The sequence below is a fragment of the Pithys albifrons genome, chromosome 4 (assembly GCF_047495875.1).
Source record: "Pithys albifrons albifrons isolate INPA30051 chromosome 4, PitAlb_v1, whole genome shotgun sequence".
Lineage (NCBI taxonomy): Eukaryota > Metazoa > Chordata > Aves > Passeriformes > Thamnophilidae > Pithys > Pithys albifrons.
In genome coordinates, this window is record NC_092461.1 from 73,853,913 (window position 1) to 73,879,777 (window position 25,865).

The 25,865-nt window shown below is 37.7% G+C and overlaps 1 protein-coding gene across 4 annotated transcripts; it reads left to right on the plus strand.

Annotated features, from left to right (window-relative positions):
- The first annotated feature begins 439 nt into the window (after nt 1-439).
- Nucleotides 440-25,865, plus strand: LOC139671572 (desmocollin-1-like). 4 transcript variants are annotated; one of them, XM_071554624.1, is made up of 17 exons: nt 440-720; nt 3,166-3,250; nt 5,790-5,992; nt 6,446-6,571; nt 7,736-7,891; nt 8,768-8,912; nt 10,120-10,286; nt 12,327-12,461; nt 13,736-13,921; nt 15,252-15,511; nt 15,723-15,865; nt 17,015-17,230; nt 17,460-17,693; nt 20,507-20,628; nt 21,698-21,934; nt 22,610-22,655; nt 22,741-22,829. In XM_071554624.1, exons 1-16 carry the CDS (start codon nt 682-684, stop codon nt 22,643-22,645), a joined length of 2,490 nt encoding a protein of 829 aa, XP_071410725.1. In that variant the 5' UTR covers nt 440-681; the 3' UTR covers nt 22,646-22,655; nt 22,741-22,829. The 4 variants fall into 4 exon arrangements, with proteins under 4 accessions (XP_071410725.1, XP_071410722.1, XP_071410724.1 ...); XM_071554621.1 differs by lacking the exon at nt 22,610-22,655 and having other exon boundaries at nt 22,741-25,865; XM_071554623.1 differs by lacking the exon at nt 440-720 and having other exon boundaries at nt 3,179-3,818.

Here is a 25,865-nt window from a genome sequence, read left to right on the forward strand (position 1 = left end):
AACTTGATTCACCTGAGCTATTCCGAAACCCAGGAGCCACAGGTGACGAGCACCCACAGCTTCAAACACATCAGCACAACCGTCCCAAGAAAATCGGCCTAAAAGCCGAAACTTTCGCTCGCGGTAACTACCCGGCCGTGCCTGCGCCATGGCGGCCGCCACCTGGCACAGTCCCGACGGGACGGGACGGGAGCTGCCCGCGCGGAACCTGCGCCCCGCGGAGCACGGCCAGGAGGGGAAGAGAAGGGGGAAGGGAAAGGAGAAGGGAGGGGAGGGTGCCGCTCCCGGGAGCGGCATGCCGAAGCGGAGGGCAGAGCTTTCCCGGGCGCGGCCCTGCTCCACTCTGCGCGCAGGCGGGGCGGGGTGCGAGGGAAGGGGACGGGCAGCTCCTCTCCGCGGAGGTGGGCGGCGGGCGGGCGGGGTGTCGCAGTGCCGAGGCCGTGACGGGCATTACCCAAAAGGCGGAAAAAAAAGGAGTAATTAAAGTCGCCGCTGCCGCGCGCGGTCCCACCCTCCCCACCGCCCGGCTCCTCTGGCAGACGGGAGGGAACAGCAGAGACAGGCTGCCGCGGAGACGCGCCGCCACCTCCACCTCCCGCAGGCACTTCGCACTCGCTCCCTCGCCCGCCGTGGCAGCACCGACGGCGGCGGATCCCCCCTTCGCGAGCAGTCCCGCGCACCATGGGCCCCGCAGGCCCCCGCCTCGTCCTCGGCCTCCTGGTGAGTGAAAGGAGAGGGTGGGTGGGCGCCGGGGCAACGCAGCGCTCCGGCGGGTGCCGCACCTGGCCGCGCCGCCGCGCCTTTCCTCCGTGCTCTGCTCCCCCGCGGGTGCGCAGCGCAGGGAAGAGACTTTTGAGTTGCTGATCTCTGTCGAGCTCTACATTCCAAAGCAGCTTTCTACTTGGCGGGGTCCTTGCGAGGGGCGCGGAGCAGCGCCGGGGCTGCGCGGCCACGGACGCGCCTCGGGTGTCTTCGGCGCAGGGAGGAAACGAGCGGGTTGCGCCGTTCGCGTTGGGATGGGTGGTCGGGTGGCTTTTGGACGAGCAGGTTACGCGTCGGGCACACGCTCAGTTCCCTGCTACTGCTGATGATTCACAGAAAAAATTAAACCGCTGTTACTTTTGTTTAAATCTCCCCCTTCTGCCTCTTCCCACCCGCTTGTCGTTTTTGCGTGTTGGGCTCCTTGGGAAGAATTAGCTGTGCATCGGACAGTTTCAGTGGTTTCCCGTGCCTTCAATTTATTGTATTTGTGCATAATTACCAGCTCTGGAAAGGCCATTGCCGGGGAAAGTTCTCTGTCTTCTTTTCTTTTTTTTTTTTTTCTTTTTTTTCTCTCTCTTTTTTTTTTTTTTTTACATTTACGGTGGATGAGTAAAACTGATTTGTCCTTTGTTTCTTACCCCCTTTCGTCTCATTAATGCGTCCACAAAAAGAGGGCAGATCATCGTTTGAGCCTGTAAAATAAAAATAATCGATAGTGTTGAAGCACTGAATTTATTAGTTTTATATTAATTACTTATGTGTATTTTAATGAAAATCTTACTGTTCGAGACACTATGCATGCCTGCCTTTGCAAGAATATTAATAGCAAAACCCAAAGAAATGCAGGCAACTTTACTCATACAGTTAATTAAAAAAAAAAAAGAAAGAAAAAAATTCTCCTGCCAAGAGGAAAAAACCAAAAAACACCCAAAGAAAAAATCCTGAGGTGTCTTCTTTGCGTAAAGTGAAATGACATCACAGCTTCTTTTTACCTGATATTTCTGTATGTCTTTATGTTCACGAATAACTACCGTTTACTTTTGTTTAACCCCTCAGCAGTTCTTAGTGCTGACATCAGACTAAGCCTGGCATTACTATTTCAAAAGTAGATGTCATTGATTCTTACAATATTTTAGAACAGTGTGATAAGATGCGATTTCAATAACTTAAAAATCAGTGCAATGGCTTCCAGGAGACAGTGTTTTATTAAGTGTCTGTTAATAAGGAAAGTGTCTACTAATATATGAGGAGGGATGTTTAAATTATTTGTATATATGCATATTTTTATATCTGCATGTGTGTATATATATATATATATATATATAAACTGTATGAAGAGCTTTTATTGTGCAGGTACAGCATATATTGTTTTTAGCTGATCATTTTTTTTCTAAAGGTTCCTAATGTTCTTAATGTGTTTAAAGTATTTTTATTTAAATATTTTCTTCATAAGCATCAAAAATAATTTTTAGAAGTTCCATTAGCCTTATACTTCTTTATACTTCTTTATAGTTTTCCTTTTTCTGGTAGACTTTCATCCTGAAAGAATAACTGCACTTAAAAGGGTAGATAGATTTATTTACATTTCTCTATTTCTTTGTTTAATTGGCTGTGGGATTTTTGGATTACAATTTTAAACATAAGGATAGAAACTAGGCAAAATATACACACATATAATCTGAGATCAGGACTCGCTCTGTGCTAAGGAAGATCTTTGTACCTCTGTGTGGTTCTTTTTAGAAAAAGTCTGGTTATCTACTACTCATTTGAATTTTGAGGAGGACCCCACTTTGTAACTGGTTATATGGGAGTGGACGGCTGTGATACTCAACGTTTTGTGTATGTCATATCTAATTGCTGAAGCTAGATTTAATTAGTTTGTTGAGAATGTACTTTGAAGATGCAAAATGATACGTAAGTGCAAGTGTCATCATATAGTTTTAATAAGACACTTGTCCCTTTAATGTTCAGCATCCCCACACTTCTACCAAACTGAGTGTTGATGGATTAAGCCTTACTCCTTAGAGACCTTGGATCTAAATTGGCCAGGAATGCTGTTGGAGGGACTGCATGGCGACGATGTATTTTATCTTTCCTCTACTAAAGTAATAGCATTGGCGAAATCTTCTAGTCAAAAGGAGCTCTTGGTATTACTGTTGGTGCTGCAGTGATTTTATAAAAAAATGAACACAAGCCATAGAAAAATCCAGGAACAGTAAGATTTTGTTTCTAGTTTGAAAGTTTATATGCTATGATGCATAGTAAATGAATTTTTAGCGAGGAGCGCTTTCTGTGCTGTTTCGCTTGCTTGTCTTAACAAACAAACAAACCAGTGTCTAGTTATTATTCAAAATATCATGTAATTATGTTTTTTCCCCCCTGATTTCTTAATTTGTTTTCCAGGTGCTGAGTTTGTGCTGTGAAGCTTGCAAGAAAGTAACTTTTCGTGTTCCTTCTGAACTAGAGGCTGACACATTAGTTGGCAGAGGTGAGAAACTGTGAGATGCCCATCTTAACAACACAACATGGCTGGAGATGCTGTTAACAGTGGAGGAGACTTTTTTTTTAATGGAATGAATGGATGACTGGACAGCCATTTAAACAGCTGGATCAGCCTTTTTAAGAAGGATACGCCCTGTGTTGTTATGGATTTGAATACTGGCTCTATGCATCCATTTGACTTTTGTGTAAACAGCTATTGTCAGGTTACAGTATTTATTCTAAGAATAGAATGCCAGAGTTTAATGTTTGCAAAATTTGGTATCTAAGGCTTAGTAGTGAACAAGTGGCTTAATATTTCAAAGTGCACCCCTTGCCCACAGTCACACGAAGAAGACAGTAAGTCATTTGGACAATGGAAAAGATAAAAAAAGAAGACAAAACTCACATAACCGTGCATCAAGAAGCTGCTGTTCTGTGAATCATGGATGTGACTGGTCAGCAGTGCTGGAGCATTCAGGGCATACAAAGGTTGCAGAGATGTCCTGCATGCACATTTGCTTGGAGAGTGCTCCTGTCTGACTGGATGGTCCGTCTCGATTTAGAGCAGTGTGCAGGTGACTGAAAGGAATGTGAGAGACCAGAAAACACCCCGCTCCTTCACTCCTTCTTTTTTTTTTTTTCAGACCAGTTTTTGAAAGGCAGCTTTAAAAGGTGTGGCATGGCAATTGCTACAAGGTTCTGTGCTGCCTGAGTCTGAATTTGATGATTCAGAGGTGCTCCTCATGAGTCCTACAACAGTAGAGGAATATGCTCCAACTCGGCAATCCTAATCCACATTCCTACATAAGGAACAAATAATGTGGATTGGTAGTTCATCACAGTACAAGTGCTCAGAAAATCTAGCTGCATAATGCAAATCCATTGACCTTTTAAATTTCAAAATGAAGAAGCTTGCTACAGCTGTGTGAGTTCTCATAGACATCAGCATTTCTCTATGTAAATAAACTTGATTTATATAAAAATAAAACTTCATGTTATTGCAGTGCTTTGAAATAAATTGCATAACATTGAACTTAATTTTTTTCCCCCAAACATTTAACAAAACCATTACAGCTCAAATGACACTACTTAAATGTTTATTGGGAAGTGTTTTGCATTGATCATGTCCATATCTTGACATTGAAATTACTCAGGATTTTCCTGGTTGTTATAAGTAGCTTTTTTTTTAATATATATTTTTGACTTAGACCAGAGTCTTTAAAGAAAAAAATCTCACAAACTTAAAGCTAACTGAACATAGCCATATAACCATCAGAAACAAAGTCTCCAGTCTGATATTTCTGAAAATCCCATGCTGTAATATGCAATAGTATGAGACACATTTAAGTGAGGCAGTGCTATTCTTTTCCATACAGAATTTCCTCTGTACAGATGAAAAGGGACAGAGGTCACTGCTGCACTACCATAGAAAGTCTAGCAAATATTTATTGGGGCAGTTCAAGGTTTGGAAGGCATCACAGCATGTTTAAAATGATGCTTCCCATCTGTTGCGATTTTGAAAGAAATGAAATCTAGTTTACTGAAGATATCATCTACATATATGGGATGAAATTCTGTTTCTGCTTTGGGAATTTTGCAATTAGCTTTGATAAAGCAGTGTCCCACACACTTTGATGTCATTGAAGGAGTATTGAAATGTTTTGATTTTGAGAACATGACACTGACACCTCTTGTACTCTGCAGGGATCATTTGTGTGGAGTTTTGGTCTCTGGCTTTCATCTTTTTCAGGGTGCCACATTATTCTTGCTTAGTGCTGTGGTCCTATTGCAATTCATCGCGAGTATCCTGATTTTATTCCAGCTGTAGTGCTGAGTTACTTGCTGGTGAATCAAGTTTATTGAAATGCATAAGAATTTATTTTAGCCACAAGTGATAGCAAATGCAGTGAAAACATACCTGGGAAGTATGCTGAAATTACCTGGTACTTTCTGTAAACACGGGATTCTGTCACATACATATTAAAAAATTGCTAATTGTTTGTTTTAAAGTTGGCCTTTATCTCTCCCATCTGTCTGCCTCATAATTTACAGGCCTTTGACCTCCCAAGACTATTAAATCACATAGTACTAGTAAGTGCTTTTCTCCTGAGGGCAAAACTTCCAAGATGTAACATCTCCATTGGGTATTTGCATTAATTAATCGTAGGGCATGGAGAACAAGGCAAATGTAATAGCTACTGTTCCAATAATGGGCATGTCTATAATGTTTTTTGCATTGAAGTATATTAATTCATCTCTGATGCTTCAATACTTTTACCAGTGTAATAGTGTTTTGTTGAGACATATCTTTGAAGCACCCATGTCTTTTAATAAACACTTACGAACACAAGGGTGGAAATTAATGTAAACTTGGTCAAATCTGAGTGCTAACATGGGTTCTAGAATCTGTATGTGTCATGCTTAAATAATGTCTGAACAAATATTTGAAGGCTCAGCAAATGTAATTTTTACTTGGTGGATGTTTTCTTATTTTATGAGGGATGCTATTTTTTTGCTGTTTGAGTTATTGTCTATTTTTCTTACAGTTGATTTGAAAGAATGTCTTCAGTCTGCAGAGGTTATCAGTTCCAGTGATGGAAACTTCAAGATTCTAGAGGATGGTTCTGTGTACACAACATCTGCTTTGTCTTTGTCTGCTGAGAAAAAGACTTTTACCATATTACTTAAAGACATTCAAGAACAAGTTCAAAAGAAAATACATGTTAGCTTGGTGGAAGAAGAAAATAAGGTGAGCTTCTAATTTTTAAGATACCTTACTTATTTGAAATTTGGTTTCACAGAGTACAGCTTCAAGCTGAGTAACTGTAGTTCACTTTTGGAATTCAAATAATAAGGCAAAATACTGCTGCAGAGTGTAATTTTATTTAGCAGCTGTTGATTACTGGGTTGCTTAAATCAGCAGATTGCCTTTCTCAAAGGGGAGATGCTAGCAAGTAGCTTAATCAGGAATGTCAAGAACCTTAAAAGTTATGTTTGAGCATGCAAAATATTGCAACAAATGAAAAAACTTGGAATACTATCACAGGTATAATCAGAAATTAAGTCCTGTGTTAAAAAAAAAAGATCAGTAGGAGGACTGGAATGGAGAGGAAAAAGATGGAAATGCAGGACAGCAGTTAAACAGAAATATACATGCTTAAGAACATATGTATGTATTCTTATCTGTCTATTTCCCTTCCAGACCCAGGCACAGAAGACCAGGCATGCTAGAGATACAGTTCTCAAGCGAACCAAAAGAAGATGGGGGCCTATTCCATCTGTCATGATAGAGAACTCACTGGGACCTTTTCCACTACAAATACAGCAGGTACATTTTATACAAACCCTAATTTTATGACCCAAGCTAGGTTTGTATATGGCTTTTATTCCTCATTGATGACATTACTGCTATTACTCCTCTGTTTTGTTCTGTCCTGTTCATTGTATATCTCATGATTTGTAGCTGAAATAACTTGTGATCATAGTTGGAGTGAACTGGAATTGTGCAAAAAAGAGTGGCTTACTATCAAAGAGAGCTCTATTTGCCCGAAATCAGTGAAGTGTGTAATTACAAAAGAAAACCCCAAAACCCAACACAAACAACCCTCCACTAAACATTGCCTAGAAAAAGGTTTTGTAAACACAGGCTAGGGTAAATTTTATCTGCATGTCTACATCCTTTCTGGACCTTGAGGTCTAATGCCTTCAGCCTTGAAGACTGAATATGGTCTGTGTTATTTGGGAAAGTACTTACTGGAAGAAAACAAGTAGGCGTGAAAGAGAAATGCAAGAACTAAAGTTATCATAGATCCATCTAGCCTTCTCTAGATTACAGAGTTGGTGGTAGCAGATGTGTAGAGACAAGTCTAATAACAGAGTCTGTGCAGAGCAATCATTCTTCTTCTAATCTTACCTTCCTAACTTCTGGCATTCAGTAGGTAAGGAAAGTATTTTGGGATAAGAGTATTTATAATTAGATAACTCTGTTACCTCCTTGGTGCTTGTAACGAGATGCAGAGAAGCATCTGAATTGGCGTATGTCTGGATGATACTCTAAGTTGTCGTCCTTCCTCCGGTTCTTCCTCTCCTTCCTCCGCTTTTTCTTCTCTAGTTGCAATCCACATTCTCAGTGAATGCACTAAAACCTCATGATCAGGGACAGAATTAAGCCATTTGTATCTGAATGTGCCTTATGTATGCAGTAGTCTAGAGAGATAAGATTTCAAAATTTTTTTTTTGCATACTGTCATTTCTTTAATTGTTTGATAGTTCTAAGCATTTATGAGTTTGAATTAACTTCCCTTCTTGTGTGCACACATTATAAAGGAAGGCAGTTACATGGTAGGCTGTTCTCCTATTCTGTGAAGTTTAAGCTGATACAAAAGTAAACATGTTTGGGGTTTTTTTTGTGCTAAATATGATAATGAAAACAGGGAAAATGTATTAAAATGATGCTGCTGTTTTTTCTTGGTCTTAAAATGTCTTTTTATAGGTCCAATCAGACACAGCTCAAAACTACACAATTTATTATTCTGCAAGGGGACCAGGAATTGATCAAGATCCAAAGGGTTTATTTTATATAGAAAGAGAAACTGGAAATATCTTTGCTACTCGTGCAGTAGATCGGGAACAGTATCCAAGCTTTCAGGTACAGGCCTAAATTGTGTAACTATAATTAATTTTTCTTTTCTTTCTGTCATGCATATATTGGACAGTTGGGTTACAGGGGAAACTGACAGCAGACAACATCTGGAATTGGCTCTCTGTTTTGAGTAATATCCTTGGTGCTGAAGAGATGAAATCAGTGACCAAAATAGCCAGTCATCTAGATCTTGAGAATAGTTTTGCTTTTCACTGTTTACAATAATTACAGCATAAATATAGCGAGCTGTTGGATTTGCGTCACTTCTAGGAAGAGTTTTTAAGGGACGGTTGAAAGGGTCTGCAGAAAAACAAAATAATGATGAACTCTAGACAGCTTTTTGAGTGTCTCTCAAACTATTCAGTTCTGTTATTTTGTTAACAAGGTACACTGCTCTCTCTACTGGCTGAGAAGTGTAAGAAGGCAATTACTAGAAACACCTTCTAGTTAAGTAACTTTCAGTATCTCTCATTGCATTTGATTAGATTATGTTATAATGGGCAAATAGTTTTTCTGTCATTCTTGATTTTTTCTAAATAGCAATATTTACATATAGATTTGGATAACACTGCAATTGCCTCATAAACACGTGGAAAAAATGTGTTCAAGAGACTCGGAAAAGATATTTGATAGAGTCGGTGAGGGGTCAGGGAGAAAGTGGTTCAAATACTTTTAGTGTGAGGAATGGAAAGGGGAGAGATTAGAAAGCATTCAATGGTTTTGTGTTGCTGACACCAGTTGCTTTCCCTTCCATGTGGCTGAAGAGCCTGGTCTTGGGAAGGGTATGCTTAGCACACTGTATTTTATTTTATTGACTCCTTCATTGAAGTAAAAATGTAATAATACTGCCTGTTGCTTAAGCACTGAATTTATGTCTTACAGATAATTTGCTTTGCAACCACTCCAGATGGTTATTCACCAGAGATGCCACTTGTACATACAATCAGGATAGAAGATGATAATGACAATGCTCCATATTTCACACAAGACCTGTTTGAGTTTTGTGTCCCTGAAAATTCCAAACCTGGTAAGAATTGTTTTAAATCATTGAACACACATGCCACTCCTCGGCTCAGTCACATACCAGTATGACAGGGTGTAATCCTCCCTTTTAATCAATTTCAGTGTGATTTCTTGAGGAGTATTTTTTTACAGAAAAGGCTGACTTTGCAAATAGCAGCTCAAGATTTCTTAATTATTAGAAATTGCAAAATGTCATCTCAGTCACAGTAAAAGTATTGTTAAAAGACATTTTTAAAAACTGAGGTGATTCAGTGTTCCTGATATGGCGTAAATTTCAGAATGTTACTATTTTCATTTTATTAAAAAAATCTGTTTCTGTAAAATATTTTTAGAATTTTCCTAAACAACTGAAAAGGTGATGTTCTAAGGTGTAAAATGCCTTTGGTTAAGCTTGCATTGTTTGTCCAAGCAGATGAACTAAGGTGGGAGTTCTCCTGAGAGAGGGTGGGGGTGGAGAAAGTCTTTCTTCTGCCTGTAGTCGTGAAAGGCTGGGATTTGCCCATTACTGACTTCATGTGGCTGTATAACAGACAACAAAAGCAGGGAGAAAAAAGGGGGACTCCAGACAATGAAGAATGCAAAAGCCATGATTTGCCATTCTTTGCTCATTTCCTAGGGTAGGGCTATAGGGTGGGGAAAGTCCTTTCACAAAAAAGGAAACTGTCTTCCCTTTCACCTCCAAAAAAGCCCCACTTACATTTCACTCTCTGAGCTGCTCTACTCCTTGCTGTGTGAATTACTAATTTAAAGGGAAGTTCCAAAACCACTGGGGCTACGGGCAGGAGGTATAGCAGTGCTCTCTGTGAGGCGGGAGTGGAGTTTGAGCCAAGTCAGAAAGCTCTGAACCTCCTCATCCACCCCCCTGGCAACACCTTTTCAGCTGTTTGATATGCTCAATGACAAGTCACCGTCAAAAACACTAACTGAAACCTAAAATTCCATTGTTTCTTTTGATTATTCTTTCTGACAGCTGCAATAATCACAACTTTGTCTAAGAAGGAAAAAAAATACCCAGAGGATTAAAATAGATTATTTTACACTATTATTGTATTTTTACTGCTCTTATTATTGTATTTTTGATTAGTTTAATTTAGAGCTAAATGACCAAATAGCTATTTTCATGTGTTTAAAACAGAAATACGTGTTCAAGTAATTTTCTTTTTTATATGCAGATTTTTCGGGAACTAAAAACTGCTATATTGTGTTTACAGGTGTTGTTGTTGGGAAAGTGACTGCAGAGGACAGAGACGAGCCTTACACTCTGCATACTACATTGAAATACCGCATTGTGTCACAAAATCCACCAATTACCCCAGCGTTTTCTTTACATGGGGACACCGGTGTCGTTTCTGTATTACTACCACAGCTGGACAGAGAGGTGATCTTTCCTGAAGCATCTTTAGCTGTCATCTGATGCTTCTTAATCACCCTCTGCTCTGCCCTTGTGAGACTTCACCTGGAGTATTGCATCCAGCTCTGGGGTCCTCAGCCCAGGAAAGACAGGGACCTGTTAGAGTAGGTCCAGGGAATGACCTTGAAGACGTTTGGAGAGCTGGAGTACCTCTTCTGTGAAGACAGGCAGAGAGAGCTCAAGTTGTTCAACCTGGGGAAGGGAAGGCAGGGGAGATGTCATTGCATCCTTTTAGTACTTAAAAGGAGGCTTATGAAAAAGGAAAGTGACTTTTTGCATGGGCAGACAGTGATAGGACAAGGGGAAATAGTTTTAAAGTAAAAAAGGATAGAATTAGGTTAGATGTTAGATTTTAGTGGGTGGAATCCCGTGGCATGGACAGATTGGAATTAGATGGATGATCTTAGGGGTCCCTTCCAGGCCTGCCCTTTCTATGATTCTATGAATTGCTGGCCTGAGAATCACCAGATACAGCTTCTGTTGCCCATTTTTTGTTATCTTCTCTAAGGAACTTCTGAAGCTTTTCAAGGACCTGTAATTAATCCAGGGAGTTTCTACATAGTGTACCATATTCTAGCTAACCCTGGGAGGGTAATTCCTGCTACTCTGCTACTTGACCTATGGATTTTCACTCTTTGTGTTCATGAGTCCTGTGAGCCACTATTTTCTCCTATTTAAGTTCCATTTGCAGTGCTTCTTACTTCTTTAAAGAGATGAAGCATTTTCTCTGAAAGTAGTCAGTCATCCTATATTCAACAGAAAAATCTCTAATATTTGAAACCTAAACAGTACTATAAGATTTCCTAAAATTAAAGTGCCAGCCATTTATTCTTATCAGCTAGCTTTTGAACAAATAAGATACATGATTTCTTTTTTTTTTCCTTTGTAATTGAATGTAATTGTTTCCACTACAAAAAACGAACAGGCATGTGTAATTCAAAATAATATTTCTAACATAAAACTAATTCTAGAAAAAAACATTGCTACAAGCACCTCTTTTTTGAAGATATTTATATTGCTTCATGGCTAAAAATCCACATAAACAACATGTTGCAAAATTTGCACCTGCAGGTATAGTATTCAACTTTTATAGCAAGAGAAAAATGCAATGGTTATGAGCATTATTGTTTACTACTAAGGAAGCTGCCACAGTGACTATGTGAGGGAAGGAAGGATTAAAAAATTAGTCCACTATGTATCTTTTAAAGATAAACCTATGAAGTAGAGCAGGAGAGTTCTTTCATGCACCAAAGAAACTGAATGCTACTTCCAGGCATTCAGAACCAGAGTTACTGTCTTGATTTACAAACTCCTTTCTTTTGTGTCTAATCTGTCTTACTGTGTTGTGTTCTGTCCCCTGCTCCTCTGCCTGCACCATTTTCCCTCCCCAGTCACCCTTTCCTAGGTTGTTCAGGTATTAGTAAGGCTAAAAAAAAAGCTTTCTGCTGTTGTGACTCAAGTCAGCGATTTAAGTGGGCTGCTTATCAGAGAGCCCTTTGGAACTGATAAGGACACTGACTCCTTCAATGCCAGACCCTGCCAAATGGCAGGCGTTGTCTTATTTATGGCCCAAACAGAGGCTTGATTGCAGCATAGTTTTCATTCATCCTTAGTGAAATAAGAGATATGCATTGAGACACTTTACCTGCTGGCAACCTAAGGAATACTCTGTTGCTCCAAAAGGGAGACATATATAGCAGATGAAGGTGCATCATCTGTATTAATAATGTGACATTGTGAGAAGTCTGATTTGATACAGGATATAGCATGTGTGTTACCAGTGGATGCTGGTGTTGCTTAGCCACTGAAAAGTATTTTGCTGCTTTTCCTTTTGGAACTATATGGGAGAAAGCCCCAAAGCTAATTGCCTCATTTTGTTGTGGAGCACTGAATTAAGAGCAGAGTTGTGCAGTAGGGGTAAAATATTTAGTTCTACTTTTGTAGGTAACTATGTGATTAAAAAAGTGAGTATGTCAAACTTCTGTATGCTTTTATTCTTCTTTTCAGCTTGTTCCCAGTTACACTTTGTTAGTTGAAGTGAGAGATATGGCAGGTCAGCCCTTTGGTTTGTGCTCCACAGGAACAGTTGTCGTCAAAATTGAAGATACAAATGACAATGCACCATCCTTTAAACAGATACAAGTAAGTACATAAATGAAATGTCTGTATAAAGGTTAAAATAAAGACTATTTTCATCCCCATTCTAATTTCCTGATGGACTTTTCCTCAAAAATGAGGCCTACATGCCCTAAGCCAAATAATGCCAATAGAGATGTTTGAAAATGCCTTGTTTGATGTTGTGCTGTTTGGTAATTGGACCTATTGCTATATTAGTTGTTTCAAGTCATTTGCCTCATGCCCATTGGTAGAAAGGAGATGTGACTCATTCATTCACTTCTCTTGCAATGCATAGTGTTAGAAATCCCATAATTTAATAATTTTTCAGTGGGAGAAAAACAGATTCACTCTTAAGCATTGTCACAACTGCATTACCATTTGACTGGCTTTTGGCCACTTCTGTGTTGCAAAGGAAAATGTTTGTGTCAATGAAATAGATGCAAGGATTTTCATTGAGATTCCTGTGCTTTTCCAGCATTTTTTTTCTTCTACAGAGGTATTTAAACCTCTTCATGTTCACCAATAGCTATAACTCAGCCTTATGGCTTTGCTTAATCCAGCCATCTGCATGATTCAGGACAGAAAGTATGCCTCAAAAACCATGTACACAGCTTAAATACTACAGGAGATTTTTAACATGAAATTAATGTAAAATAATTCATTTTTTCCTGAGGAATACATGTACTTTACCCTTTCCATTCACTACTGTAGGATATCATCCATAATATTACTTGAGAATCACTTTCATTTGCTCTTCTTGAGCTTGTAGAGAATTACACAGTTCTTTAAAAAGATAATGAGAAAAATCCCTTTATCCTTTGGCATCCAAGTAGAGATGTATTTCGTCCTTCTTGACTTTTCTTCAAATTCTTGTGGTTTGTTTATACATATATATATATATATATACATATGCATGTATTTTAATTTGCTCAATGCTTTTTCTAATTCTCAGCTTGATCATGTTTTATGCAAATTAGAATCTATAGCTGATGTAACTGAGGGGAACTAAGCTAATTTACCTTTTCTGGAAGAAGAATTCAAAAATTAATTATGTCAATGATAGTTAAGTGTATGAAGAAGCTGAGATTTCACCTCTACAGACAGAAAAAGTTTACTGTACATAGGGTGTAAAGAGGAGTGGGAAAGATATGCTAATGCATGAAAACAAATCATTACAGCAGCTTGATAAATTGACGCCTTGGGTTTAAGTAGTCTTATTTAAATATGATGGTCTTCAGTCCTGCATCGTGTAACAGTATTCTTTGATTTAAATTGATTTTTTTTTTTGTTACTCCAAGTATGAAACACGAGTGGAGGAAAACAGAGTGCAAGTAGAAATACTGAGAGTCTCTGTTGTTGATCTTGATGAACCTGGTTCGCCTGGCTCAGGAGCAGTGTATGAAATTATAAGAGGAAATGATGATCAGGCCTTTGAAATTACAACAGACAAAAACACAAATGAAGGAATACTGTGTGTTGTTAAGGTAAGTAAAAATCAAACTGCTAGAGGAAAATTTATATCTCTTCAGGTCTTGCTTTTAAAACTAATAATCTGGGAATAATTTCTATTCAAAGAATATCTGTAACTTTGAAGCTCAACAGACTTTCTTATGCACAGTGATTGAGGCTCATGTATGGTATATAACCCAGAAAGCTCACCTTCCAGACTGCTCCTCAGTTTTGCGTGCTCAGAATCCAAGAAGTTCTCTTTGGTTTATCATTTCAGAAGAGCTTAGTGCTTTTGCCTAATTCTTCAGTTGTTTAGACTTAGGGGTGCAATTTGAGGAATGCCTTGTGTCTGGGTTTTTAAACAGAAATAGGAGAGGGGCAAAGCAGGGAAAGGTTGAGCACCTACTCCAGTCTTGTTCTCTCTGGAACTTGATTAAACCTATAAAACTCTCCATGTTTTATTTTGCAATGTAATGACTTCTAGTTTGCTTTTCCAGGGTGTGAGGAAGTACACATAGACTAGTTTGTGTTAGTTTAGTTACTTGTTCTACCCAGTACTTTTAAGATGTGAGGTAAAAGATCCACTGCATCTGCACTCTAATACATCACTTTGTCTCTTCATGCTTCTTTTTTATCATCTGTTAAAACTGCCATAAGAGGTAACTTCTAAGCAACAGAGAAGATTAATATTAACATTTGAAGATGCAATTTATAGAGCTGGAGATGCCAGTAATTTTTTAATTATTATTTATTATGGTTAGTAATCATTAGGACTTTTTCTAGAGCTCTCTTCCTGGTATATGATCACAATTGAAATGTCTTGTATTTATTGTGTGCTGCAGTAGACTGGAGAGTATTGTGATTCAGGATAAAATTACCTCTGTTAAAGGCATATGATGACCTTGGAGTATAAATGGTAACTACTTACTGTCAACCCTATAAAAGGTACCAGAAAGTGCCAGAAAGAAGTGTGATTGACTAGGGCTGGAAAGAAAATATATGTAAACTAAAATAAAGGCCACCTAGCTATGGAAGAGGAGAATACCCCAGCACAAGTAACTGTTTTCTCAACTCTACTAGTAATTCACTATCAGAATATTCATATAAAATTTTGCAGTGGTGCTACTTGTCTTATTAGGGTCATTTCCTCAGGCTCTTTTCTTTGAGCCTAACTTAGAACTTAACTTTTTTTTTTAATCATGTGCCTTTACTGTGTGTCAAGATGGAAGTTCAAGAAGGATAGTTGGCTTGTGTTCTAAATAAGTGTGGTACAGTTTTGTCTATTTAAAAATTCAATAGTGAAAACAATACCAAGCTTTGTATTGGTTTGAAGGAAAAAAACTCAACATCCTTCCTTTTTCACAGGGACTGGACTATGAAAGTGCCAAGCAAAGGATCCTTGTGATTGGAGTCAACAATGAGGCACCCTACTTGCTGGCACCCCATTCACAACAACTTTCACAGAGCACCTGCTCTGTTACAGTGCATGTCCTGGACGTAGATGAGGGCCCGGTGTTTAAACCCTGTCTGTTACGCTTAGATGTTAAAGAATGCGAAGATATTGGGACGGCTATTGGGAGATATGTAGCAGAGGATCCAGAAACTGGAAATAGTGAAGGCATAAGGTATGAACAAACCTTATCTACTAGGGTTTTTTTGAAGTACAGCATGGGTGGGATACAGGAAAGCGGAAAAAGTTGATGCTGTATATGTATATATATGTGTGTGTGCACCTGCACACCAGTGAGTGTATATGAACACTTAAATATGTATGTGTGTACTTCTGCATGTACGTGTATGTTTTGGATCTTTAACAAGACAAATTATTCTTGACAGATACCGGATACCACCTGGGCAGTGTAATTGGATCAACATAGATGACAAATCTGGTGAAGTCAGAACTGTTAAAGTCTTGGACCGAGACATAGGAGAAATGAGAAGAGGTCAATGCAATATCACAGTTCTTGCAATAGACAGAAGTGAGTACAAAATGTTGTTGATGTTCTTTGTGGTCTGTAACAGTTGTTTATGTGCCAATTTAGTGTGGGGACAACTGTAGTGGTTCAGACCAGTGGCCCACCAAGTCCATTGCCTTGATTTTGGAATTGATCTCTCAAATGCTTAGGGAATATTATGTGGCAGAGAAAGCCTTTAGAATAGGGCAAATTCACAGTGTTTTGAAGTTATCTGCCCCTATTTAAAATCCTCCAGTAATTTTGAATTGATAGATTTTTCTGTGGATTTTATTATTTTATTTTTAGACTTGTTTTTCAAGTACTCACCTGGCAGCTGTGAATTTGTCAGCAGAAAAAGTAGAGAAAACTTTCTGAAAAAAAATTGTCGATGTTGCAGCTAAAAATTCTATGTCCAAGCTTGCATTTAAAATTAAATGTAAATAATATGAATTTAAATTGTTTAGAACATCTTTTGTGGATAAAGTAAACATGCTTGCATCTGCAATCAACTGTTTCTAGAGAAAGGATTAAAAAGTAGTCTTGATGCAATTTCACTGCAACGCATATACATGCATTGCCCATTTGTGTATTGGAAAAACTGTAATTAGGAGGAAGAGCTCATTCCCTTCTTGCATGTAGACTTTGGTGACATAGTATGTGCCACTGATGACTCCTGCTACTTCATGGTAACTTACAGGGTAGAGGACAGAAAGATGCCCCGCTGTTTCTTAAAGTGTTTGTGTTCCCAGGGAAGGTGAGGGTAGTGAAAGTGCAATTTATTTTCTCCTTCCAGAAGTTAAAAGGCTCTTTTAACTCTCTTCTTAACTCTCTTTTACCTCTGATTGTCTTAGTGTCCTTTGCTCCTGGTTTCTGGACCCTTCCTTCTCTCATCCCCCTGTTAGATCAGAATATGTTCCCACACAGATATGTACAGTCAACAAAATACATTGTCTCAACATACAGAATATGGAGATTTTGGAGCTGTTGATTTGTCTGCAACCAGCCACGTAAAGAGAAGCAGCCAAGACAGAGCTGTGAGAATTCCCCCTCTCCATCTAAATCAGCAGTTGCTTTCCACCTTACTTCGAAATATTTCATTGTGAAAGTTTGGAGTAGAAATTAATATGTGAATGTTAGATGTAAGTGCTAAGACTAGTTATTTTTATCTCATAGATGGTAAAACAGGCACTGGAACAATTCAGGTTTGCATTGTGCCTGGGAACAAGAATTTCCCACGAATCGCTCAAACGGACTATATAATGTGCAGAGACAGAAAACCCATCTGCCTTACTGCACAGGATGGTGATGAGGCTCCTTACAGCACACCTTTTGTATATCGCATAACTGACCGTAACTTGGCTTCCATGTGGAAGATAACTCAACACAACGGTATGTTAAGCCTTCCTTCTCCTCATTTAGCTGTAGATTAAAAGATGCTGAAAGTATAAATCCTTCCATGATGTAGTTTTTCGTCAACACATTTTATCTAATTTTAAACTAATGTGGATCTGATGGCAGTATGGCAGCAACAGAAGGGAAGATTGTGATTGATTGCATTTGTGACAACCAAGTTGCAGGTATTGTTGACACTAGAACTGTTTTTGTCTTTTTCTTACAGATAATTCTGTGTATCTTTCACCAAAGGGTGATATTCCATTTGGAGTTTATGATATTCCTGTAAGTGTGATGGATAATGGAGGAAAGGTAGGAGAGAACAACGTAAGAGTTAACCTCTGTGATTGTGTTACTCCAACTGAATGCGACGGCACAACCCGTCAACTTGGTGGCGGAAATGTTACTCTTGGTCTCTGGGCCATCCTTGCAATGATCTTAGGATCACTGTTATTGCTGCGTAAGTACACTTTATTTTTTTAACACAGATGCAAACTGCTTAATTTTAAAATCAGCTGAGATAACCTGATTAAAATTCATTTCAAACATTTTTTTTTTATTTTGGCAGCTGTATAGCTCTCATCACTAACTTAATGTACCTGCTCTATTTGTATCACTATCACAGGCTTCCTTCTCTCATCTTCTGCTGTAGTTACTCTGAGTGGATTTTTCTTTATTTGTTTAAGTATATTTTGTGTAAGATGATCTGCATGTTCATGCTAACAAGGCCAAAAAAAACTGCATTCAGCACTTGAACCAAAAGACCATGGTATTATAGTGCTTATCAGCTCAAGCAAAATTTGTGAGTTCTAGAAACATTTCCAGTTGCTAGTGACCTCTTCGCTGGGGAGCCTATTCCAGTGCTCAACCACCCTTTGGTTGAAAAACATTTTCCTGATATCCAGCCTAAACCTCCCCTGCCTCAGCTTCGTGCTGTTTCCCTGAGTCCTGTCACTGGTCACAAGAGCAAAGAGATCTGTACCTGCCCCTCCACTTCCCCTCATGAGGATGTTGAAGACTGCAGTGAGGTCTCTCCTCAGTCTCTTCTTTTCCAAGCTGAAAAGACCAAGTGACCTCAGCCGCTCCTAACAAAGCTTCTCCTCAAGGCCCTTCACCATCCCAGTGGCCCTTCTTTGGATGCACTCTAATGTCTTTACATCTTTCTTATACTGTGGCACCCAAAACTGCACACAATATTCAAGGCGAGGCCACACCAGTGCAGAGTAGCACAGGACAATCCCCTCCCTTGACACCAGCTAGTGATGCTTTGCCTGATGCTCCCCAGGACATGGTTGGGCCTCCTGGCTGCGAGGGCACTGCTGTCTCATACTCAACTTGCCACTGACCAGGACCTCCAGGTCGCTTTCCATGGCACTGCTTTCCAGCATCTCATTCCCCAGTCTGTACAAACATCTGGGGGTTGTCCTGTCCCAGGTGCAAGAAATGTTGAAGGACAGGTTGAATACTTCCACAACAGACTAAAACCTTAAACAGATGTTGTGCTACTAGAGTTGGCCAAAACTTAAGATTCTGAAAAGGCTAATACTTCTGTTAACCAGTGAGATGGTGACAGTGATATGTAAAAGGCAAACCATATCTTATTTTTCACCAGAATCGGATATATCTGACTAATAACATCTTTAAAAATCACAGAGAACATGCTACAGTAACTAGTATTTCAGAGTTTGCATAGGTTTTCTTTTTTTTTCTTTTTTTTTCTTTTTAATGTCTTACTTTTTTTTTTTTTTTGGTAATAATTAAACTGTCTGGCTTGTGTTGAGTTTCAACTGGCTGTTCTTACTTGGATAGATAGAAGACTGGTACCTGAACATGTTTTGAAGGCTAGATAGATCAGTATTTTATCTCAACAGTTCAGGTAACTAAATTTGTGATATAGCCTGATGGTGGAATTTTCAGATGTGTGAACCTCATTTGAGGAACTGTGTGAAATGTCAGCTATGTTTTTGTCACTACCTCTTGACTGCATCCCTTGCAAATAGATCCTTGCAGTGAAATGAGGCACAGACTCCTTTTGTGATTGACAGAAATCACTTTAATGCTAATTGACTGGGGTTATATAGTATAGTTTCAGCTGGGAGTGGTTAAGCAATTAATACAGAATACAGCTGCAGGTCACACATTCACACACACACAGAGGGCGGCCGCCACAGACACACTATACACGCAGACCTTGGAGTTTCAAGTTGCCCCTATCACACCCACACAACTGCAAAGAGCTTAGCTTCATCCTTGTCAGTAAATCACAGCTTTAGATAAAACAATACAAGGTTATCTAGACATTTTGCAGCCTTCTGTTTTTCTTTCTTGTTCCCACGCTTGGTTCCCGACATATCCTTTGTTTTATTATGGCTAGATTTTACTCTATGTATTCTCTACTCAATGCTGTCATGGGTGTCTTCTTCCCACCTGTCAGTATCAGTAAGCAATCTGTTGGAATCACTGATGCAGATCTCACTGACAGCTGATGTTATAGAAGCTAAATTAGCTTGAAAGTGGCTCTTGGCCAGTTTTCACAGAAATGTGTATTTTCAGAGATCAGACTGCTCAGTGGACAGTTAGGCAGAACTGTTCTGTTCCTTGTGGACTTTAAGCTAAAAATTTGAAAAGTGAATCAAAAAGAACTGTTCTCTGATTTAAAGGTATTAGTTTTACATGATTCTTTTATGCAGTGTCAGTTCTGGGTGAGCCTTCATGACAATGAAAGGTAGCATTGTAGGAGGAAGAAAAAGAATACAAGGAATTAAATAAGATTGTTCTGTAACATAATGCTGGAAGTCCTCCAGGGTTCTGCTGACCTTTTATATGAAACAGAAGTTTCTGGTGTTGGGACCTTTAGCTTGCGTATAAGTTCCTTATGATATAATTTGACACCTGCATATTCATAGATGAAAATTATCTTGTGTGCAACCTTGTTGTAGGCATAAAACATGAATTTTCACCTGGATTTGGTCTAAATTTTTCATTACAATGAATTTATGCAGTGATAGTGCTTTCATAAAGGATGATTGTATTTCTTTTGGAAAAAAACAAGATGTGTTTTAGAAAAAGTAGTTCAACAACAGTTCAATGATGCAGTGAAAACTCCATATATTATTTGAAAGAAAAATGTGTATATATACAGCTTTTGTGTATGGCCATTTTTGGATTTTTTTTTTTAAACCATACTTGATGCTTAGGCAGTTCAAATTCACTATCCAATGAAAGTAGATAACATTATGAAGTAAAGTTCATAGTATTATTTCCTTTTCATAGTAATCCTGATCACAATTTGTGGCTGCTGTGGCCGTGGGGTAATGCACAGGCAGGTGACTGATGACTGTGCCAATCACAATTTAATAATTTCAAACACAGAAGCTCCAGGAGAAGAAGTGATGGTAAGTTGTCTGCTTCAATGTAGAAACTTGTAATTAAGATGTCCATAGGATTGCAGTTTAAGAACAGGACCACCCTAAAGTAAGTGATTTGGTAAAGGAAATAAGCAATCAGTGCAGGGATCATTAGATGTGGTTTGCTGTTTAACTAGAATTTGAAAATTCTTACTTTAGACAGAGTTGGTAGTACTGTATACATTTAAATAAGCCTTGTAGTTGTTAGCCTGACTACTTGTAATTATTCTAGATTTTAAATGTTTGGTTGGAAGTTTCAGGCAACCCTTTTGATAACTTCAGTAATATTCCATAATGAGGTTAGATGGAAACTTACTATATTGCTTGTGTTGAGTATGTGTTTATGGCAAAACATGATTGTTTTTCCTTGGGGAAGGATTTTTAAATATAGAAGATAACTTGTAAATTGCAGGTGTAATTTCTGCCCTTCCACTGAAAAATAACCCCAAATACAGTTGCTTTCATTCATGTACAGTCCATGTTCATGAAATTTGTTCTTGTTTTTGGCATCTAAACTTCTTTCAGTCTACCATGAACGTCATTCAGTTCAGGACTGCATTCATACACAAGAACATAGCTCTTCAGACTCTACCTATTTTCTATTGTTCTCCAACCCCTGACATTGTCCTCCCCAAGAAAAGGAGACAAGTTTAAAAATGGTAGTTTACTTCATGCTGAAACCAAAGAAACCCAAATAGCAACAAATATCAATTTTCCTGTTGCCTAGGAAGCGTAATGTAGTGCCATTATAAATTAGTATAGAGATTATAGCACATTTCACTGGGATAAAAAGTCAGTTTTTGGATCTCATATCATATTTATATGCAGATTTCCCCTCTTCCCCCTTGTCTTTTTATCCTTTCCAAATACCAGTTACTGATCATTATACACTAAGTACTAAGGATGGCCTTTTATTAAAACTATCAGAGTGCAAAGATGGAGACTTCTTAATTTTCAGTTATGACTGTTTCAGATTGCTGTTTTGTTTTTGAATTGAAAAAAAAAAGGAGGAAAAAGGTATCCCCACTAATGCATCCTTTTTTTTTTCCTTTGTTAGGATCACAATATTATTCCTCTACAAAATACATGTGATCAAGGAGGGTATGGAGTCAAAACAGGAGATCAACAAACATTTGAAATGGTAAAAGGAAGAGGGCATACCTTGGAATCAGTGAAGGGAGGTGGACATCAGACTCTGGGATCAGTTAAAGAAGGAGGAGGACAGCCTATGATGGATACATGTAGATACTCCTATTCAGAATGGCATAATTTCACACATCCTCGTTTAGGTGAAGTAAGTATTTTGAAAGCGATTTTTTGGTTTTTTTTAAGTGTAGGTTACGGTCAATATATACAGACTTTTCAAGGAAGACATGTTCTAGAAAGGTGGCTTTCTGGTTTCACTTCATTTTTCCTCTCCTTTGCTCCTCTGCATCCCCTTTAGAATACTGCCCTTTCAAGAAGGCATCCTTGACATATTTCAGACATTAGTGTAAAATACTTTCTTTTCTTGGCTTAAACTATGACAGTGTGTTATTTTTCATTTTGAATATTTAATAATTTAGAATAATTACTGGAGCTTTTTTGAGTTTTGGTGGGTTTTTTTGTTGGTTTTTTTTTGTTTTTTTTTTTTTTTTAGTATGTCTGTTTGCTTTTATTCTAACTGCTTGCCTTCTACTAATTTCAACCTCATGCTTACCTTAGCAATGGAGCAAGAGTGAATGTACAGCATTAGAAACATAGTCACTCCATGCCTTGGAGATCAAAACACTCTCACTAGTTGCCTAACTAGTGATGTGTAAATCAGTCTTTTAATTTTGAGTGGATTTTAGTGGCTGACAGGTTGTTTAAACAGGTTCTTCCTCTTTTATTGTTACATACATGATTAGTAGAAATTATTTCTTTATTAAATACTTATATTTTGTAGTCTTAATGATATAGACCAATCATGTGCATTTTTTGTATGTAGGAATCCATTAGAGGACACACTCTGATTAAAAATTAATCAATGAAAGGTAAATCCAAAAGAAATTATTTTTATGCAATACATTTAGGATAACAATTTAAGAAAATAATAAGGTATGTTCTCTTCCTATCCAGAAGGTGCACCTATGCAGACAGGATGAAGAACAGAAGCATTCTGAAGATTATCTCCTTTCATATAACTATGAAGGAAAAGGATCATTGGCTGGCTCTGTAGGCTGTTGCAGTGATCAGCATGAAGAAGAGGCACTTGACTTCTTAGATCAGTTGGAACCCAAGTTTAGGACATTAGCAGAAACATGCATAAAAAGATAAATGTGCCTTTCGCAGTGCTAAAAACCCCCCTGTAAATAAGTGACTGTTGTACTTTCATGATATTAGGTATTTTGGAAATGATGGGGGAAGAGTTTAATAAAAATTAATATAGACTGGTTAGAGTGTAAGTAACTCTTGCCTTTAAATTTACATTTTCTTATGCTGGACACATTCTATCAAAAAAAAGGGATTCAAAGTATTTTGTCTTTAGACTAGGTAAATATAGTAATGCTAGTTTCTACTTAGATTATTTTTTGCATTCTTTGTGATTACTTAAAATGCAAAACATGGTGTTCTTTAATTAGTCAGCTTCAAAATTTTATTGTATTTGGCTTTGGAGAAGGAAAGCTTTTTAACTCACTGTTTCTTGGTTTTCTTTTAATTTATATAAATGAAACAAAAAACATTGTTAGATATCAAAAATCCTGTTAATTTTTAACTTATATGAACTGAGATACAAAATATTTTTTCGTCTTGGATGTAAGGATACTCATGAATATATTAGAAAACTTGACATTTTGATTGAAAAACTAAATATATATATATACTGTATATATGTAAAATAATATTAAAAAATATATTTTTCTCCTAATGGGTTACCACCCATCAAACTTGCTATCCTAAGGGATTTATAGCATCACCACATAGGGTATCAGCATTGTATGCAAGTATGTATTTTTCTTTTAAGGAAATAAAAGATGGAAAAGAAATTTGCAAAACAGAGGTAACTATCATATTTCGAATGAACACAAGACAAATCTCATGTTTACTTTGCATAAATTGGTACCTCAGTTTCCTGTGAGTTTTGACAGTATCGTTGCAAAAATTTTGGCCATTGACGAGTTTTGTCCAGTGTAGCTATGACTGCCTTTTCTACTTGCACTGTTACAGACTCCATTAACTGTTTCTTTTTGTAAGTAGAGCTTAACAGAAGATACAGCTCAAATGGATTGAGAATATTCTGCATGAATAATGTGTTTTAGAATATCTTTTTGTTGATACAAAATTACACTTGGATAAACTGTCTGCTTTGAGTGTAATGTGGTAGTTATAGAGGTAAACATTTACACACATCTCTGGCAGAAATCATCTGACTCCCATTTTTTATTTTACTGGATTAAGCATACATATACACTATATATATATACACACACACACATAAAAGTCTGAAATACTTTTGGCAGATGACAGAAGTGGGACCCGAATGCTGCCATAAGCAGCAAGTGGAATTTCACCTCTGCTTCCCAGGTTTTAAATGTTTTTTAATATTTGCACTCCTGGGTAAGTAATCTATCCTCTGCACTCTGGGAATTCACTTGTGCCTTAAGAGAACTTCTCAGTGACTATGAGAAACTTGTGCAATTACTTATTTCTGTCGCTCTAAATCTGCTTTTAGGATTTGCTCTGTAAACATATGCCTTAGGGATATTTGAAAATATTTACTATAGCTAATGATCTGTAAAAGGAATAATTACTAACAACCAAGAGTCATGCTGCTCTGATTTTTAGTTGCTGCTGAGTTCCAGTGGTTGCAGTTCATTCCACACAAATTATGGTCAGTGAAAACCCATAACAGTATGAAAAGTTATCAACATTGTAAAATAGTATCTTTAAAACCTTAGGTTTAACACTGGAAATGGGCTTCAGAATATTTCTGGTAGGAACTAGCTCTGGTTGAGAACTCGATAGACCAATGTTCAATGTATTTTTGTGTATCATTTGAAAGTGGTAATGAAGTAATCCTGAACTAGATACACTGGCAGTGGCAAGGGTGACGGTCATCAGCAGCAAAATACTAGTAGATGAGAACCAAGTTATTCCGAACTCACTTTATTTAAAATGGTCTGCTAATGCTACTCTTCTCAACACTGCTCTTCTTTAACACTAACATAAACCAATTTTTCTGTACATGGACAGTCAGATCTGACTGATGTAAGTTGGGATTGCTCTGCTGATGCAATGCTGACTTTATGCCAGGTGAAGATCTGTCCCCTGGTGATCTTACTGCTTTATGTCTTGCATCTTTACGTTTAGTTATTGGCTATACACTTTTTAAGGTAATATTAATGTCTCCCCCTCCCTCGCTTAATGTTTGGTGGTGTTTTTGTTTGGTTTTTTTTTTAAATTATATAAAAATCTTGTGGTTCAGAATGACCTAGGATAAATAACAGACTGCACTCTTTTGACAATTACCTGGAGGCTTGTGTAGAGAGGCCTCTGAGAGTACGGCTTCTTATGAAATATAATAGTAATACTGTTCTAAAAGAATAGACTGAGTCCTTATGAACTTGAATTGAATTGGCATTGGCTGTTTTAAGTAGATGATTGCCAACTTACCAACCTGGAGGTAAAATAAAATTATTTAAATCAAAGTAATGTTATTCTAGTCTAATTTACTTTAAAAATGTTTATGGTTTGGCCTTTTTATTTTTTTTTTACATTTCAACCAACGTAGATAATTAGTTATTCTAATTTTTTGTTCATTTTTAAAATAAGTAGAAATCTGGAATAATTTCTACTCTTTTGACTCTTTTAAAAATTAAAGTTCTGAATTGAACCAGCTATTTCTATAAAACAAAGAGTAGAAATGAGATGTTTTAAAAAATTAACTATAAAATATTATTTTTTCTGTATCTTCTAAATATGTGAATGGAAACTTTGTATAAATCATTAAAGTTTACAGATACCAAGTACCAGATAACATTTGTGTAAAGTGTATAAATTGAATATTTCAAAATGTATAATTCACTTGTTGTTACTGTCTTGAATGCCTTAAAAATTGTGAAGATTTCTTCTCTTCAACTAGGTAATTTGTGAACCACCTAGCTGTGTCAAAATTATCTTAACATCATATTTTTAGGTATATTTTGTACAACAGTGAGTAATAAATTTTTTTCAAAATAAAAGAATCTTCTACAAAAACTGTT